The sequence below is a fragment of the Haliotis rubra genome, unplaced genomic scaffold (genome assembly GCF_003918875.1).
Source record: "Haliotis rubra isolate DU_JTF1 unplaced genomic scaffold, ASM391887v1 Scf621, whole genome shotgun sequence".
Classification (NCBI taxonomy): Eukaryota; Metazoa; Mollusca; class Gastropoda; order Lepetellida; family Haliotidae; genus Haliotis; species Haliotis rubra.
In genome coordinates, this window is record NW_025767326.1 from 421,730 (window position 1) to 438,699 (window position 16,970).

The 16,970-nt window shown below is 40.2% G+C and overlaps 1 protein-coding gene across 1 annotated transcript; it reads left to right on the forward strand.

Moving 5' to 3' along the window:
* Nucleotides 1–3,879: 3,879 nt before the first annotated feature.
* Nucleotides 3,880–9,371, forward strand: LOC124256265 (protein unc-93 homolog A-like). The gene is made up of 3 exons (XM_046690232.1): nt 3,880–3,939; nt 8,347–8,614; nt 9,139–9,371. The coding sequence occupies exons 1-3, from the start codon at nt 3,886–3,888 to the stop codon at nt 9,363–9,365; spliced, it is 549 nt and encodes a 182-aa protein (XP_046546188.1). The 5' UTR covers nt 3,880–3,885; the 3' UTR covers nt 9,366–9,371.
* Nucleotides 9,372–16,970: the final 7,599 nt, after the last annotated feature.

Genomic DNA, 16,970 nt, shown 5'->3' on the forward strand with positions numbered 1-16,970 from the left:
GTCTGTGAGGACAGTCGACCTCTAAACATCTCAGCCCTGGTTCGTGTAGCCGGCAGAAATCTGTCACGTAGGTGACGTAGGACAATTTGACGGTCTTCTGCTCGTGACGTCACACGTGGACGACCCGACCTTGGGCGATCAGAAGTGGTGCCAGTTTGTTGTAGACGACCTCGCAAGTCATACACAGTACGACGGCTGCATCCCATTGCTCTTGCGACGTCAATAACTGATCTTCCCGCTTGCAACATGCCAACGGCACGTTCACGTTGCACATTTGACAATCGTGGCATTTCAAGTACCGTTAGAACTGTGGTTTAAAAGTGTTTTTTCAATTCTTGAGGCCAATGCAAACACGTGATCGACTGCACGTGCAAAACCTGATTTGGCACTAACGTCATTTGCACGACGAACGGATGGGTTTGAGTGGGTTTTGCTAACGTTTTTCTAGAGTCGAAAGATAGGGATCCCATTTCGGATACATAGCTGTATCATCAGAGAAAAATTATTCATTATTTTTCAAATTACATTTTGTGAAGTTTCTTTTTTGACTCAGTATATATTACTTTGTATCTTATTCACACACGCACAGGGACAGGGAATCGGACACGTAGACAAAGGGAGTAAAATAATTATATATGAGATATAAGTTTCGAAAGCAGTTAGTCGGGGCTTTTTAGTAAAACTATGTAGTTAATACATATTACGAGGCAAGATGTTCATGAATAACCTATACCCAAACACCTTTTCATTTATTAGAAATTGTCATGCATCACAGAAAAAGTTGTTTAACAAACTATCATAATTATAAATATGATTGTTGATTGTTGGCGCGGAGGGGCGCACAGCAGCAACGGGAATAGACAGGTGCGGAGGGGAGCGTTTCAAAATCTATTCTGAATGATCCATGACTTCGTTATCAGTGGCATCAAAGTCAGAGCTGATGGAAATAACAATTGGTGCGACAGTTGCCTGTTGGAAACCATCACGAGACCAGTAACCTGCTTCAATTTCATTGACAACCTTAGTTACACAGTGTCGCCACATATCAACAGTGATTTGAACCAGCGGGTAGGTCACGTAATCTGAACGTGGCATTTGATCTTGTAACATTGCCTTTTAGAATACCCCATATCATCTCGACTGGATTAAGGTCACACTGCTATTGTGGAAGCCGCAATATTGCCATGTGCAGGACAGATTCTATTTTTAGGTCAGGTGTTACTTTACATCATAGTAATGTTTGATGAATTCCACCATGTTCATGATGCCCCAGGGGTTAATACCCAGCCAATCAGCATCCGTTCTATAGATAACAGAACAATACCGTATTACTCCCAAGTAGGACCCCTGACCTTCAGTTGCATAAAGTAACAATATTATCATATGAGAGGACTGCAATAAAAGGGTTAACACAAGAATGAGTGAGTGAGTATGGCGAGTATACCGCTTTTAGCAATAGTCCAGCAATATTAGGGCGGGGTCACCAGAAATGGGCTTCACTCTTTCTACCCATGTGGGGAATCGGCGTGAGGAGTGAACGCTTTAACCACATGGCTGTCCCACTTCCCTTCAATGCTGGTGTGGCGGTACCAGTATAATACGATTCCTCAAACCTCTTGTGCGTATTTAGGCTCACATTGGATCACATGTTTTGCGTATGGTACAGACATGATGTGAAGTACAAAGAACTCTGATCTTCACTTGTCAAGGAATGTTAATTCTGATCTTCACTGGTCCAGGAATGCGAACTCCGATCTTCACTGGTCCAGGAATGCGAACTCTGATCTTCACTGGTCCAGGAATGTTAACTCTGATCTTCACTTGTCCAGGAATGTTAACTCTGATCTTCACTGATCCATGAAATATGAATAGGGAAAAACACGTCTTGATAGTCCGCCGAAAAATATTCCATGTTGTATGATGAGCAAAATAACTATGAAGATGTTTTCAGTTCACTTACACACTAAGGTAAACTGGTTCCCTGAATTAGGAAACAATATCTGGCTTTGAAAATACTCAGTTTACATTCATTACGGAGCCGTAACCTGCCCGTTTTAAATGTCATGACATGTATTATCTGAGAAGGACATGGACGTTATGTAGGCCGTACATGTACATGCATATGCTATCAACACTGTTAGAGGTAACTGAAGGCTGTGCTGCGTCCTTTCGATAAGACTAATACAATCGATGCAGAAAGGTTTATAATCGCGCCACTCTATAAGGTATACACCAGCTGCATGAACGCAACCAGTGAGTATAAAACAAACCCTAAATCAACCCTTAAAACGAAAAGGCCAATATGGCAAGGGTTACTCATCCACGTTAGACGTTTTATGACTATGTAATTAAAACTCTGTAATGTTCAACTCCATCTAACTAATCACTTATGTATCAGCCATACCAGTGGTTGATATTGAGAGCAATGTCGTTTGCCGTCCGCCAACAATCAACCAGTTCACCGAGCAGCGGTTGTTGGAACGTATTCTAAACCCGATTCAGATTTGATTGTTGCGTATGAGAAACGAATGTGTCCATTTCGGGTTTAGTAAGCCTAGCACTTGATTTCATCTCAAATGGATGACGGTGAGTGAGTGAGTTTAGTTTTAAGCCTCTTTCAGTAACATTCAAGTAATATCACGGCGGGGGATACCAGAAATGGGCTTCAGACATTGTACCCATGTGGGGAATAGAACCTGGGTCTTAGCTTCGACGAGAGAATGATCTAACCACTAGGCTACCCCACCGCCCCAGTTGACGGAGAACATTGCGGGTGTCAATGCAGACTGACATAAACATATATGTAGCAAACAAGTACACGGGTATTTACTGCGGTTTCAGTTTGTTGTATAGACACGATCCTGACAAATGAATATGGTACTGTTTCCTCATTAAACAATTATCATTCTTATAAATTTAAATATCCTTTATTGTAGGTATATTCAAATGACATTTTGCAATCATTATGGCAGTGCAGCTTTGAAGCAAAAAGTAGACGAATCAAAACAACATTAGTAAAACATTTTGTTATTAAACTGTTTGTTATTATGATGAACTCATTGTTGTTAGTTAGGAATTAAAGAAACTATGACGTCTGAATGCGAGGAAGATAGGAACGACACAACGATACAAGGCAAAGAAACCAGGAACTGCTTGATTTTGGCTACGGCTTTTCTCTCGGCATTAACAGCGTTCAACGCCCTTCAGAACCTTCAAAGCAGCCTCAACGAGAAACATGACCTTGGTGTTTTCTCCATCAGTGCAGTGTATGGTGCGTTCGTGTTCTCAGGTATGTTGGCACCGACTGTTATACGGTATTTTGGCGTCAAGAAATGTATTATTCTATCCTGGGTGTGTCACCTCATCTACACCGTTTCCAACTTCTACCCAACTTTCTACACCCTGATTCCAGCGTCACTTCTTCTTGGAGGGATCTCTGGCTTCTTATGGACCAGCCAGAGCACGTACATCACTGTGTGTTCTTATTCTCTGGCCAAAAGGACGTCTCAAGAAACCTACGTCGTTCTCAGTAAATTAAATGGTCTGTTCTACGCAATTTTTCAAGCCACACAGATTCCGGGAAATTTGTTGTCATCGTTGGTCCTGACACAAGGAACGTATGGCAATGTGACAACACAGGCTGTCTGTGGAGCTGGCTATTGTCCATTGTCCACTAACGGAACTACCATTCTGACTCCGGATGAGAGAGTGGTTCATATAATGCTTGGCGTTTTTGTGGCATGTGATATACTAGCTCTTGTCATCACCGTATGTTTTCTCTCACCCTTACCAAAGAGTGCCTGGATTTCGGAAGCCAGTTTGAAAGACTCGCTGTCTTCCTTCTTTGTGACTGTGTTTACTACGAAATTCATCTTTCTTGTTCCTATGCTGCTGTACATCGCTGTGGCGGTATCATTCCTCTTTGGAGATTACACAAGGGTGAGTACAGTCATTATTTTCCAATGGAGAAGAAATAACTCCCATGTCAAACCACCGTTGAAGATCACGGTTAGAAATGATCTTAAGCAGCACATGCTTCTTGTAAGAGGTGACTAACGGGCTCGCTGACTTAGTTGACACGTAGATGCGTAGATCGATGCTAAAGATGTTGATCACTGGATTGTCTAATCCAGACTCAATTATTTAAAAACCGCCACCATATAGCTGGAATATTGTTGCGTGCGGCATTAATCAACAAACAATCAATGAATATTATTAAATTGCTTTTATCAGTCATGATAGAACCCCATTAGGTCAAGTTGATAGAACCTCAGCCTGGAATTGGGAGTATCCGTGTTTCGTAAGTCATATCAGCAAACTGCCCATAACTTCATTTCAGTGGTAAATTTTTTCCATAGTGGTGATCTACTCCACGGGCGAAAGTGAAATACCGGACTATTCTCCCTCATAAGTATATCAGGCAAAATACATTAAAATGCACTACAGAGTGATTTTAGATCTTTTAGTTCATAGCCAACTAACAATAGATATACACTTATCTATTACAGCAGTCATATCTAAAAAATCATGTAATTTCATATTCTACTTTGAACTATCACGGCGTAAAATTCACATTATACATGCGTCAAAAAATAGATTGCCACGTCTGATAATATAAAAGCCAGTTCAAAAGAAAACAAACTATCCTCCGGAAATAGATGACATGTGAAAATATATGACTGGATCTCTAAAAATCAGCAATGACACCAGGTGTTCGCGAAAAGGGTAAACATGTCCCCAGTTTTTCGCATCCGAATCTTCCATTGGATGCCTATTACAAAACACATTTCCGTTAATTTCAATTGCATATTATTATTGGCAAAATGTACACAATATTTGCCACTTATAAGTGACAATGAAAACACATTTTAAATTGTTTTGGGGAAAATGACCCCAAAGCACTAGGTGTGTACTTTCTTTTGTACGTGAGTTTATGGTGTGTGCTGTCTTTGCCTTGGGATACTTTGTTGCATGGAAGTTAGCGCAGTATGGACCTTTTTCCTATCATAAACCACATTTAACAAAGAAATCACATAGAGTCTGTTACAGAAGTAGAATAACATTATGTTATGGTTGGCATATACGTTCTGTAGAATGTAGTATGCTGTTAAAAGGTCGTTCAGAGCCGCAAGTGAATTGCTTGTTCAGATACAAGTGAACTCAAAACAGCGTGACGTCATCGTAGTGGAGTAAGCTACAGCGAAACGCCGTTTATCTGGGAATGCCAAAGGATTCGACGCATATAGCTCCGTAACCATATTATAGTTATCCTGAAAGTGTTAATGGAATGCCGCTTTAATAGATTACTTGTATGTATGTTGTTAAGTCACTGGCAACTATTCCATTCTGATAAATGGATTTTCACTGTAACATATATTACTAGTTTCAAAATGAAAATTGTGGATGGTTTATTTTATTTCTAAATTAGAAAATGTAATATCAATGATTGTTTCCATGTAAATTTTAATAGGTAGATATTGCGATAATATGAAGACGACAGAACAGCATGTTTAATGTTGATGACATTAAGTTAAGAATCGAAATGTGGTAAAGTTTCTCGATATGCACATTATTATTAGGATGTGTTTTTGCCAATTAGAATATCACATTGATTGACTTTTAGTTGTTGTGGGTCACAAAAGTTTAAAGTGCTGGGTATGGATTTGAACTCACACCTTGAACTTGGGCTGTGTAGTTACACCTGTTGAGTGGACAGGGGAGTTTGCCTGGTTTGCTTCCGTCGGCTTGTGTGTATGGTTGTAGTTGGCATGCACCTGTATGTTAGGGAGAGTGGACTTTCGATTTACACTCATTTGTCTGGAGTTTTGCTCAACTGGTCCCATCTTTGAACTTCAACAGCTGTCAACAATTTTCAATAAGCATCTGTGGAAACTGAGTTAATTTCTAGATTTGTGACCCAATATTTTAGATTTGTGATCCAATAGGTATTATATAAATCATGCTGTTATTCACTTTTGTTTGAATACACAATTGAATAGAACTGTCTGTGTATTTATTTTGCTGGTTTAACAGGTAATTTCTAATATAAGGGATGGTTAGAATTCATTTGACATTTGACGATGATACAAATTTCTATATTTTTGCAAACAAGTTAGTTGAGACTACTACTGCAAACTGTTTTGATCAGATTTATCGGTGTATATTCGGCAAATATAAAACCCCCTTGTCGATAGAAGCATAGAAAAAGAAGACCTAAACAGGCTAGATTAAAATGATCTTGAAATTAGAAAAGAAAAAACGACCGTTCTAATAAATTTATGACAAAGAAATTAGTGCTCTTTTGGCAAAAGCTTATCATCAGATAAAATACATTTTGAAAATAGTGAAATGTTCATGTATATTCGGCCTTGTCGATAGGATGAAGTGCTGGAAGCTTATCATCAGAAATACAGGTTCATAAAAGGGAAAACGAGGCTCCTTGTAGAGTTTGCCAGGGGAGAGGAAACTCACTGTGTCGCTTACTATGAGAGATAATTCTACCCCATGGCCCGGTCTTATTTTGATTGATACTGGAGCTCATCAATCTCTTCAATTTTGAAGGATATTTTGCCTATTTCTGATGAGTCTTCAGAAAACTCAGATGTTTTGCTTCAGGGTATAGGTGGTAATTCTTCTGCACCTCTCCATTTTGTGAATCTGACTTCAGATCTGATTTCTAGTGAGGTGAATATTGGTGTTCTTGACTCTCTCCTAGTTCTGGTTCGATTTGTTGATCAGTAATGATCTTATGGGGGCTAAAGTTGGTGCAGATCCTATTGTCACTGTTACTCTGGAGAGTTGAGTTAGTGCAGAAAAGTTGGAGTATGATTTTCCGGGCAGAAACTTGTTTGATGTTGAAAGGCATTTCTTCCAAGACATCTTTGACAATTGGTTCCATTTATGATTTGTCAGGTACCTTTATGGATCATTCTCTTTATGAGGTAGAGGCTGATGACTTATCTTCAAAGGGTCAAATAACTCTTCAAGTTTTTTTGATAAGTCTGATAATTTGTCAGGTGTTGATCACATTCTTTCTAGAGAGCAGCTTATTACGGCACAGGGTGAGGATGTTGAGTTGCAGAAATTGGCTAGTAAGGCTGCTTCTTTTAAGGAGGTTAACAAGGTTCCAGTTTGTTATTACTTCAAGGATGGTCCTCTGATGAATAACTGTAGGTCGCTAGACGTTCCCATGGAGAATCAATATTAATTGTATCACCAAAATGTGGTACTAAAACTATTTGAAAATCATGTCCTTTCATTGGCACATGAAAGTCCCATGGCAGGTTATTTGCGTGTAAACAAAACTTGTGAGAAAATTGTGGCACATTTCGCTGAATTTTGCAAGACCGGTCATGCATGCCAAATTGTGGGGAAAACCAAATCAGAAAATTCCTATACCGGCTTTTGAGGAATCTCTTCCGTAGAGTTATTATTGATTGTGTTGCTCCACTACCTAAGATTAAATCTGGTAATCAGTATCTTCTCACTATAATGTGTGCTTCTACCAGATTTCGTGAGGCAATTCCTCTTTGTAGGATTGTCGCTCCTGTGATTGCCAAGGCTTTGATTAAATTTTTCACTTTAGTTGCTTTGCCAGATGTTGTTCTGTCTGATCAGAGCTCTAATTTTATGTATAAGGTTTTTCAACACGCTATGTAACAGTTGGGCATTGAGCATGTTAAGTCTAGTGCCTATCACCTGGAGTCGCAGAGAGGTTTAGAGAGGTAATCAAACTTTGAAGATTATAAGCAAGAGTTATTGTTTTGAGACAGAGAAAGATTGGGATGCGGTGTGCATTTGTTGCTGTTTGCTATCAGGGAGTCACTTCAGGAAAGTTCAGGGTTTGGTCATAGTGTGCACTGGCCACTAAAAATCTAAAAGATCAATGGTTCAATCACAATCCTGAGATCAATCTTTTGGACTATGTTTCTACAGACAGAACATACTTTCAAAAGTATGTGAGTTGGCCAGACAAATTTTCATGTTTTTATTTTGCTGGTTTAAAGGGACACTTACACGCCTTTTTTCTCAGTAGTTTCTATACCGCAACAACATGCACCAAGACGTTGCATTTGCCCATACCGAAACCAATAATGCCACGAAACATAGAATCGCCAATGGTAACTGTCCTATCCAGATCAACGAAGTTTCACTACCATATAACATGCCAATTTTTATTGCATTGTTTTCTTAAGCCAATAGTAACGGATTTTCACTGTCACATATTACCTATCATTTGTTCTCGCATTATGTTCTTCTGCCAGTGCTAACTGTACTATCCAGATTAACGAAAATTAACTGTAATTGATTACGTCTCAATTATTGCATTGTTTCCTTCCATCACAGTCGTACATCAGCTGCCCCATTGGGATCCACATGGTCGGGTTTGTCATGGCGGCCTACGGGGCTGTAAATGCATTTGGAACCTTCGTGTCAAGTCGAGTAGCTAAGTACACTGGACGCCATGTGTTAATTGCGACGGCGGCGCTGATACATGCTGCTGTCTTTACTACACTATACCTCTGGACGCCAAACGAGACGGATACAAAATATATAATCCTGTTGCCTCTTGGCTGGGCAATTGCTGATAGTATTTTCCTGCCACAGATAATATGTAAGTATTCAGTTTACAACCACCTGAATATAAACAATAATAAGAAATGATAATCAATTTAACAGTCTTACTGATTTTTAGTTATTTTCGTTCTGAAAGATGAAAGGGAGGCCTATTGATTAAAACATAATTGTAGATATACTGTGAATATATTTATAAGAAGTACGTGCAATAACAGTATTAAATAAACACTGCGATCACATGATATCAGGCCTTTTGTTGTTGGAACTGTGTGATGAATTACAAAACAAACATCGCCAGGTGTGGTCGCGGTCAAGTAAGTGGGACACTAAAGTGTGTATTTGGTAACTGAAATTCTCTGTGCGGATCCGGAAGGGCTATCCAATAAATAAGGCATCTTATACAGAGTATATGTTGTCACCGGTACATATTATATATGACCGCGGCCATATAGCTGGAATATTGCTGTGTGTGGTGTTAAACAAACAAACAAACATATTGTCCGTCAGGCAAGGTGTCCGGATAAGCGGGTTTCCACTGTATTGCACCATTTCTATTTTCAGCATTGGTTGCTCTGTATTTCCCAGAAAAGAAGGAACCGGCGTTTGCTAACGCCCACACATGGTTAGCCCTTGGCTCGACGTTGACGTTCGCTCTGAGCAGCATCTTATGTGTTTATGTCAAACTGTACACCATGTTCGCCCTGTTGGTGACCGGTATTGGGATGTATATAGTGGCAGAGATACTTTACAAAATGGAAACAAAGAAAAACACGAGAATAAACGAATAAAATGGATGAATAGTATACTCATATTAACAGGAAAAAGTCATGGATGTTATCTTCTTTTATATCTTCATCACTTGATGAAGGAGTAAGAAAGAATACACTTGTAATCGTTGTTTTCCTCAAAATACAGTTTTGCGAACCATGCATCACCTGATAAAGGAGTAAGAATATACCTGGAAACGTTGGTCGTCCTCAAAAGACGGTTTTTGTCAACCATAAATCACCCGATGGAGGAGTAACAATATACTCTGAAATGATGTGTTCCTTATAGTACAGAGGTTGCCATCCATGCATCTTCCCTTTCATGTGAATGACTTCCAAATTCCATTCGAAGGTGTATATTCATTTAGTTTCAGATAAATATTGTTGGATGTCTTAAAGTATAGAGATGTCCTGACGAGACTCTGACATTTTACGGGCGCTTCTTTTGTTCGCTGCAAAGTGTTTTTAGTGTAAATCATCCTCGATAATCTCCAGGGTATACGTTACGATCACTCTCCACTGTACCCTGGATGCATCCACGGCTTGACCCGATGATTTTATTACCCCCCTTTGCTGGCTTTTTATCCAATCAGATGTCTACGCTGGGAAGTTGAGCGAACGGGTCACAGCTCACTTTCGCTTCTTAAAGTATCTAACCGTTTAAACTTAGCAACACAATTGATGAAGAGGTACTCTGAAAGAGGTAGAAGGAGTTCTTTCATATATTATTTTAAAGTTTTTGTCAATTTGTCTGTATGATTTCCCCAAAAATCTGAGTGGCACTGCGAACAAACCTTCGCGACGGCGTCCGCTATCTCTGTTGACACTGGCAAGCTCGGATGTAACGGCGGCTTAGCTGATTAGCTACTGTGAGAATGCGGAGCCAGCAAAGGGAGGTAATATAATTATCGGGCCAAGCCGCATCCAGGGTATAGTGGAGAGTGATCGTAAATTACCTTGGAGATTATCGAGGATGGGTGTAAATATACTCTTTAAGAAAGTAGGGGGACTTCATGTTTAATATACAATTGAACAAAATGGGCCAATGTGAATGTTGACATGATTATAATGAATGTTTTGAGAGTGCATCACCACTTTCAAATCCTTATGACCATAGTTGTTTGTACAGTAATCGCTCTTGAAAGATGATTGTGTATGACGTGAAATTTGCATGTATACGATTTTCAATTTCAAACCAAACCCAGGCTGGAAACAAACACTAACAACTGTGTGATGCAAGATGATTGTCAAAATTAATGGTCTACAGTGATTTATCGACCTTCTTGAAAACCGTCAAAATCATGAATGACACCCCGTGCACGTGTATAGGCTACAGCGTTGTGCACGTGCATCCAATGCGTTGCGTTTAATGGTGGTGATAAAGAGAAATAGTGGTGCGTGTAACTACATGATGAAACATATATTTAACTGTATTACAAACACGTGTACTGTGAAACCTGGCTTCGGCCATAGTGAATAAATCTGTTAAGATCCAGGTCAGAATTGGTCTTCCGCAACTCATGCTTCTAAGAGGCAACTAACAGGATCAGGTGGTCAGGTTCGTTGACTTGGTTGACACATATCATCGTATCCAAATTGCGCAGATCGATGCTCATGCTGCTGATCACTGGATTGTTTGGTCCAGACTCGAATATTTACAGACCGTCGCCATTCAGCTTGAATATTGCTAAACAACAAACAAGCATATATTGATAATAATGAATAAATTATACCATTTTTCTCCCGGCCTTCGTATTTTCAAACATCCCGTCTAATCTCATTTGTCAAAAACATAATATGTTTGAGATGGAATAGTCTTCAGGCTGCGCTTTAAGATGTAACTCTTGTTCTCCGATAGGAGGAGCCGAAGAGTTGCATTTGGGCCCAAGACACGTTATTTTGCAGACCATCTTGCGTGCCTTGTGACTGAGGTGAAAGTGTCACACTGGGCTAAAATAGCCAAACACCACCGTGCTGGGCAAAGGCGATATTTGTTAACCAAGACGGTTGCATCAGGCAGAGTACTGGCTAACGGAGTGTCACTTTAAGCCAAGTAAATATATTACTTTGTATCTTATTCACACACGCACAGGGACAGAGAAACGGACACGTAGACAAAGGGAGTAAATTAATTATATATGAGATATAAGTTTTGAAAGCAGTTTGTCGGGGCTTTTTAGTAAAACTATGTAGTTAATAAATATTACGAGGCAAGATGTTCATGAATAACCTATACCCAAACACCTTTTCATTTATTAGAAATTGTCATGCATCACAGAAAAAGTTGTTTAACAAACTATCATAATTATAAATATGATTGTTGATTGTTGGCGCGGAGGGGCGCACAGCAGCAACGGGAATAGACAGGTGCGGAGGGGAGCGTCTCAAAATCTATTCTGAATGATCCATGACTTCGTTATCAGTGGCATCAAAGTCAGAGCTGATGGAAATAACAATCAGTGCGACATTTGCCTGTTGGAGACCATCACGAGACCAGTAACCTGCTTCAATTTCATTGACAACCTTAGTTACACAGTGTTGCCACATGTCAACAGTGATTTGAACCAGCGAGTCGGTCACCAAGGCCTCAACGCCACGTAATCTGAACGTGGCATTTGATCTTGTAACGTCGCCTTTTAGAATACCCCATATCATCTCGACTGGATTAAGGTCACACTGATATTGTGGAAGCCGCAATATTGCCATGTGCAGGACAGATTCTATTTTTAGGTCAGGTGTTACTTTACATCATATTAATGTTTGATGAATTCCACCATGTTCATGATGCCCCATGGGTTAATACCCAACCAATCAGCATCCGTTCTATAGATAACAGGACAATACCATATTACTCCCAAGTAGGACCCCTGACCTTCAGGGGAATAAAGTAACAATATTATCATATGAGAGGACTGCAATAAAAGGGTTAACACAAGAATGAGTGAGTGAGTATGGCGAGTATACCGCTTTTAGCAATAGTCCAGCAATATTAGGGCGTGGTCACCAGAAATGGGCTTCACTCTTTCTACCCATGTGGGGAATCGGCGTGAGGAGTGAACGCTTTAACCACATGGCTGTCCCACTTCCCTTCAATGCTGGTGTGGCAGTACCAGCATAATACGATTCCTCAAACCTCTTGTGCTTATTTAGACTCAGAGATTGGATCACATGTTTTGCGTATGGTACAGACATGATGTGAAGTACAAAGAACTCCGATCTTCACTGGTCCAGGAATGTTAACTCCGATCTTCACTGGCCCAGGAATGTTAACTCTGATCTTCACTGGTCCAGGAATGTTAACTCCGATCTTCACTGGTCCAGGAATGTTAACTCCGATCTTCACTGGTCCAGGAATGTTAACTCCGATCTTCACTTGTCCAGGAATGTTAACTCCGATCTTCACTGGTCCAGGAATGTTAACTCTGATCTTCACTTGTCCAGGAATGTTAACTCTGATCTTCACTTGTCCATAAATGTTAACTCTGAACTTCACTTGTCAAGGAATGTCAACTCCGATATTCACTGGTCCAGGAATGTCAACTCTGATCTTCACTTGTCAAGGAATGTTAACTCTGATCTTCACTTGTCAAGGAATGTTAACTCTGATCTTCACTGGTCCAGGAATGTTAACTCTGATCTTCACTTGTCAAGGAATGTTAACTCTGATCTTCACTGGTCCAGGAATGTTAACTCTGATCTTCACTTGTCAAGGAATGTTAACTCCGATCTTCACTGGTCCAGGGATGTTAACTCTGATCTTCACTTGTCAAGGAATGTTAACTCTGATCTTCACTGATCCATGAATATGAATCGGGAAAAACACGTCTTGATAGTCCGCCGAAAAATATTCCATGTTGTATGATGAGCAAAATAACTATGAAGATGTATTCAGTTCACTTACACACTAAGGTAAACTGGTATTCCCTGAATTAGGAAACAATATCTGGCTTTGAAAATACTCAGTTTACATTCATTACGGAGCCGTAACCTGCCCGTTTTAAATGTCATGACATGTATTATCTGAGAAGGACATGGACGTTATGTAGGCCGTACATGTACATGCATATGCTATCAACACTGTTAGAGGTAACTGAAGGCTGTGCTGCGTCCTTTCGATAAGACTAATACAATCGATGCAGAAAGGTTTATAATCGCGCCACTCTATAAGGTATACACCAGCTGCATGAACGCAACCAGTGAGTATAAAACAAACCCTAAATCAACCCTTAAAACGAAAAGGCCAATATGGCAAGGGTTACTCATCCACACGTTAGATCCTCTTTTTATGACTATGTAATTAAAACTCTGTAATGTTCAACTCCATCTAACTAATCACTTATGTATCAGCCATACCAGTGGTTGATATTGAGAGCAATGTCTTTTGCCGTCCGCCAACAATCAACCAGTTCACCGAGCAGCGGTTGTTGGAACGTATTCTAAACCCGATTCAGATTTGATTGTTGCGTATGAGAAACGAATGTGTCCATTTCGGGTTTAGTAAGCCTTGCACTTGATTTCATCTCATGTGGATGACGGTGAGTGAGTGAGTTTAGTTTTACGCCTCTTTCAGTAACATTCAAGCAATATCACGGCGGGGGATACCAGAAATGGGCTTCAGACATTGTACCCATGTGGGGAATAGAACCTGGGTCTTAGCTTCGACGAGAGAATGCTCTAACCACTAGGCTACCCCACCGCCCCAGTTGACGGAGAACATTGCGGGTGTCAATGCAGACTGACATAAACATATATGTAGCAAACAAGTACACGGGTATTTACTGCGGTTTCAGTTTGTTGTATAGACACGATCCTGACAAATGAATATGGTACTGTTTCCTCATTAAACAATTATCATTCTTATAAATTTAAATATCCTTTATTGTAGGTATATTCAAATGACATTTTGCAATCATTATGGCAGTGCAGCTTTGAAGCAAAAAAGTACACGAATAAAAACAACATTAGTAAAACATTTTGTTATTAAACTGTTTGTTATTAAACTGTTTGTTATTATGATGAACTCATTGTTGTTAGTTAGGACTTAAAGAAACTATGACGTCTGAATGCGAGGAAGATAGGAACGACACAACGATACACGGCAAAGAGACTTGGAACTGCTTGATTTTGGCTACGGCTTTTCTCTCGGCATTCACAGCGTTCAACGCCCTTCAGAACCTTCAAAGCAGCCTCAACGAGAAACATGACCTTGGTGTTTTCTCCATCAGTGCAGTGTATGGTGCTTTCGTGTTCTCAGGTATGTTCGCACCAACTGTAATACGGTATTTTGGCGTCAAGAAATGTATTATTCTATCCTGGGTGTGTCACCTCATCTACACCGTTTCCAACTTCTACCCAACTTTCTACACCCTGATTCCAGCGTCACTTCTTCTTGGAGGGATCTCTGGCTTCTTATGGACCAGCCAGAGCACGTACGTCACAGTTTGTTCTTATTCTCTAGCCGAAAGGACGTCTAAAGAAACCTACGTTGTTCTCAGTAAATTAACTGGTCTGTTCTACGCAATTTTTCAAACCACACAGATTCCGGGAAATTTGGTATCATCGTTGGTGCTGACACAAGGAACGTATGACAATGTGACAACAAAGGGCGTTTGTGGAGCTGCCTATTGTCCATTGTCCACTAACGGAACTACCATTATGACTCCGGATGAGGGAGTGGTTCATATAATGCTTGGCGTCTTTGTGGCATGTGATATACTAGCCTCTTGTCATCACCGTGTGTTTTCTCTCACCTTTACCAAAGAGTGCCTGGATTTCGGAAGCCAGTTTGAAAGACTCGCTGTCTTCCTTCTTTGTGACTGTGTTCACAACGAAGTTCATCTTTCTTGTTCCTATGCTGCTGTTCATTGCTGTTGTTGGGTCCTTCTTCTTTGGAGATTACACAAGGGTGAGTAGGTAAATATTTGCCGATTATGAAGGAATAATTCCTATGTTAAACCACCGGGGACGATTAGGGTTGGAATTGATCTTCAGCAACCCATGCTTGTCGTAAAAGGCGACTAACGGGATCGGTCAAGCTTAGTTGACACATGTCATCGTATCCTATTTGCGTAGATCGATACTCATGATGTTGATCAGTAGATTGTCTGGTCCAGACTCGAGTATTTCCAGACCGCTGCCATAGCTTGACTATTGCTGAGAGCAGCGTTAAAGAACAAGTAATCAGCCAACATTATTAACCGCTTTTATGATAGGGCCACAATTAGGTCAAGTGGACAGATTATCAGCCTGGAAATTGGAAGGTCCCTGGTTCCGTAGTCACACGAACAGAGTGGACAATCTGCGACCTTCCCCACGGGCCAAAGTGAAATAACCATGATAGTGAGTGAGTGAGTTTACTTTTACACCGCACTCATTAACAATCCAGCTATATGGCGGCGGTCTGTAAATAATCGAGTCTGGACCAGACAATCCAGTGATCAACAGCATGAGCATCGATCTGCGCAATTGGGAACCGATGACATGTGTCAACCAAGTCATCGAGCCTGACCACCCAATCCCGTTAGTCGCCTCTTACGACAAGCATGGGTTACTGAAGATTCATTCTAACCCGGACCATCCCAATAGTGCCATGACATTGTGCAGTCGCGAGTCGTGGTATGGTGTGCAATTAATTAGCGTTTAAATTATGAACGACAGAACATTCAACAATTAAGCTTCCCAAGTCAACAAAACTTTATTGACATGCACATGAACAAATGTGTTGCACGTGCAATAGCCGAAACTACTGATATCACAAAGGGTAGCACATGTATATGTGTTGAATTCAATTTTATAATCACTGTGTTTACGTATGTATGGGTGCACATATTCCAACATATATTTCATTTTGTGCAGGTTTTTTGTGTGACATGTCGATGTCGATTATTATTGCATTGTTTTCATCTGACGGTGATAAGTGTACAATGGGTTAACTGAAATTCACTAACTGTTACATATTACATGCCAATATTAATGTTCGGTGCATTGTTTTCTTTAGCCAATTGGAATTTCAGTAACATACTCTACATGCCAATGCATATTACGTGTCAATTATTACAGTCGTACATCAGCTGCCCCATTGGGATCCACATGGTAGGCTTTGTCATGGCGGCCTACGGGGCTGTAAATTCATTTGGAACCATCGTGTCAAGTCGAGTAGCTAAGTACACTGGACGCCATGTGTTATTTGCGACTGCGGCGCTGATACATGCTGCTGTCTTTACCACACTCTATCTCTGGACGCCAAACGAGACGGATACAAAATATATAATCCTGTTGCCTCTTGGCTGGGCAATAGCTGATAGTATTTTCCTGCCACAAGTAATAGGTAAGTATTCAGTTTACACTACCCAACTGTAGATAGTAGGTCAATAATCAATATAACAGTCTTACTGATTTTTACTTATTTTCTTTCTTATAGATGAAAGGGAAGTCTATTGACTAAAACATGCGTGTAGATATACTATGAATATATTTATAAGAAGTGCTTGAAATAAAGGAATACAAATCGAAAACACAGAATACCTCATATCACAGTTTGCTGACGATACAACGCTGATTCTAAATGGAAATTAAGCCAGAGTGCGCTAAGCACACTAGATATGTACGCAGCTTTCTCAGGCCTTA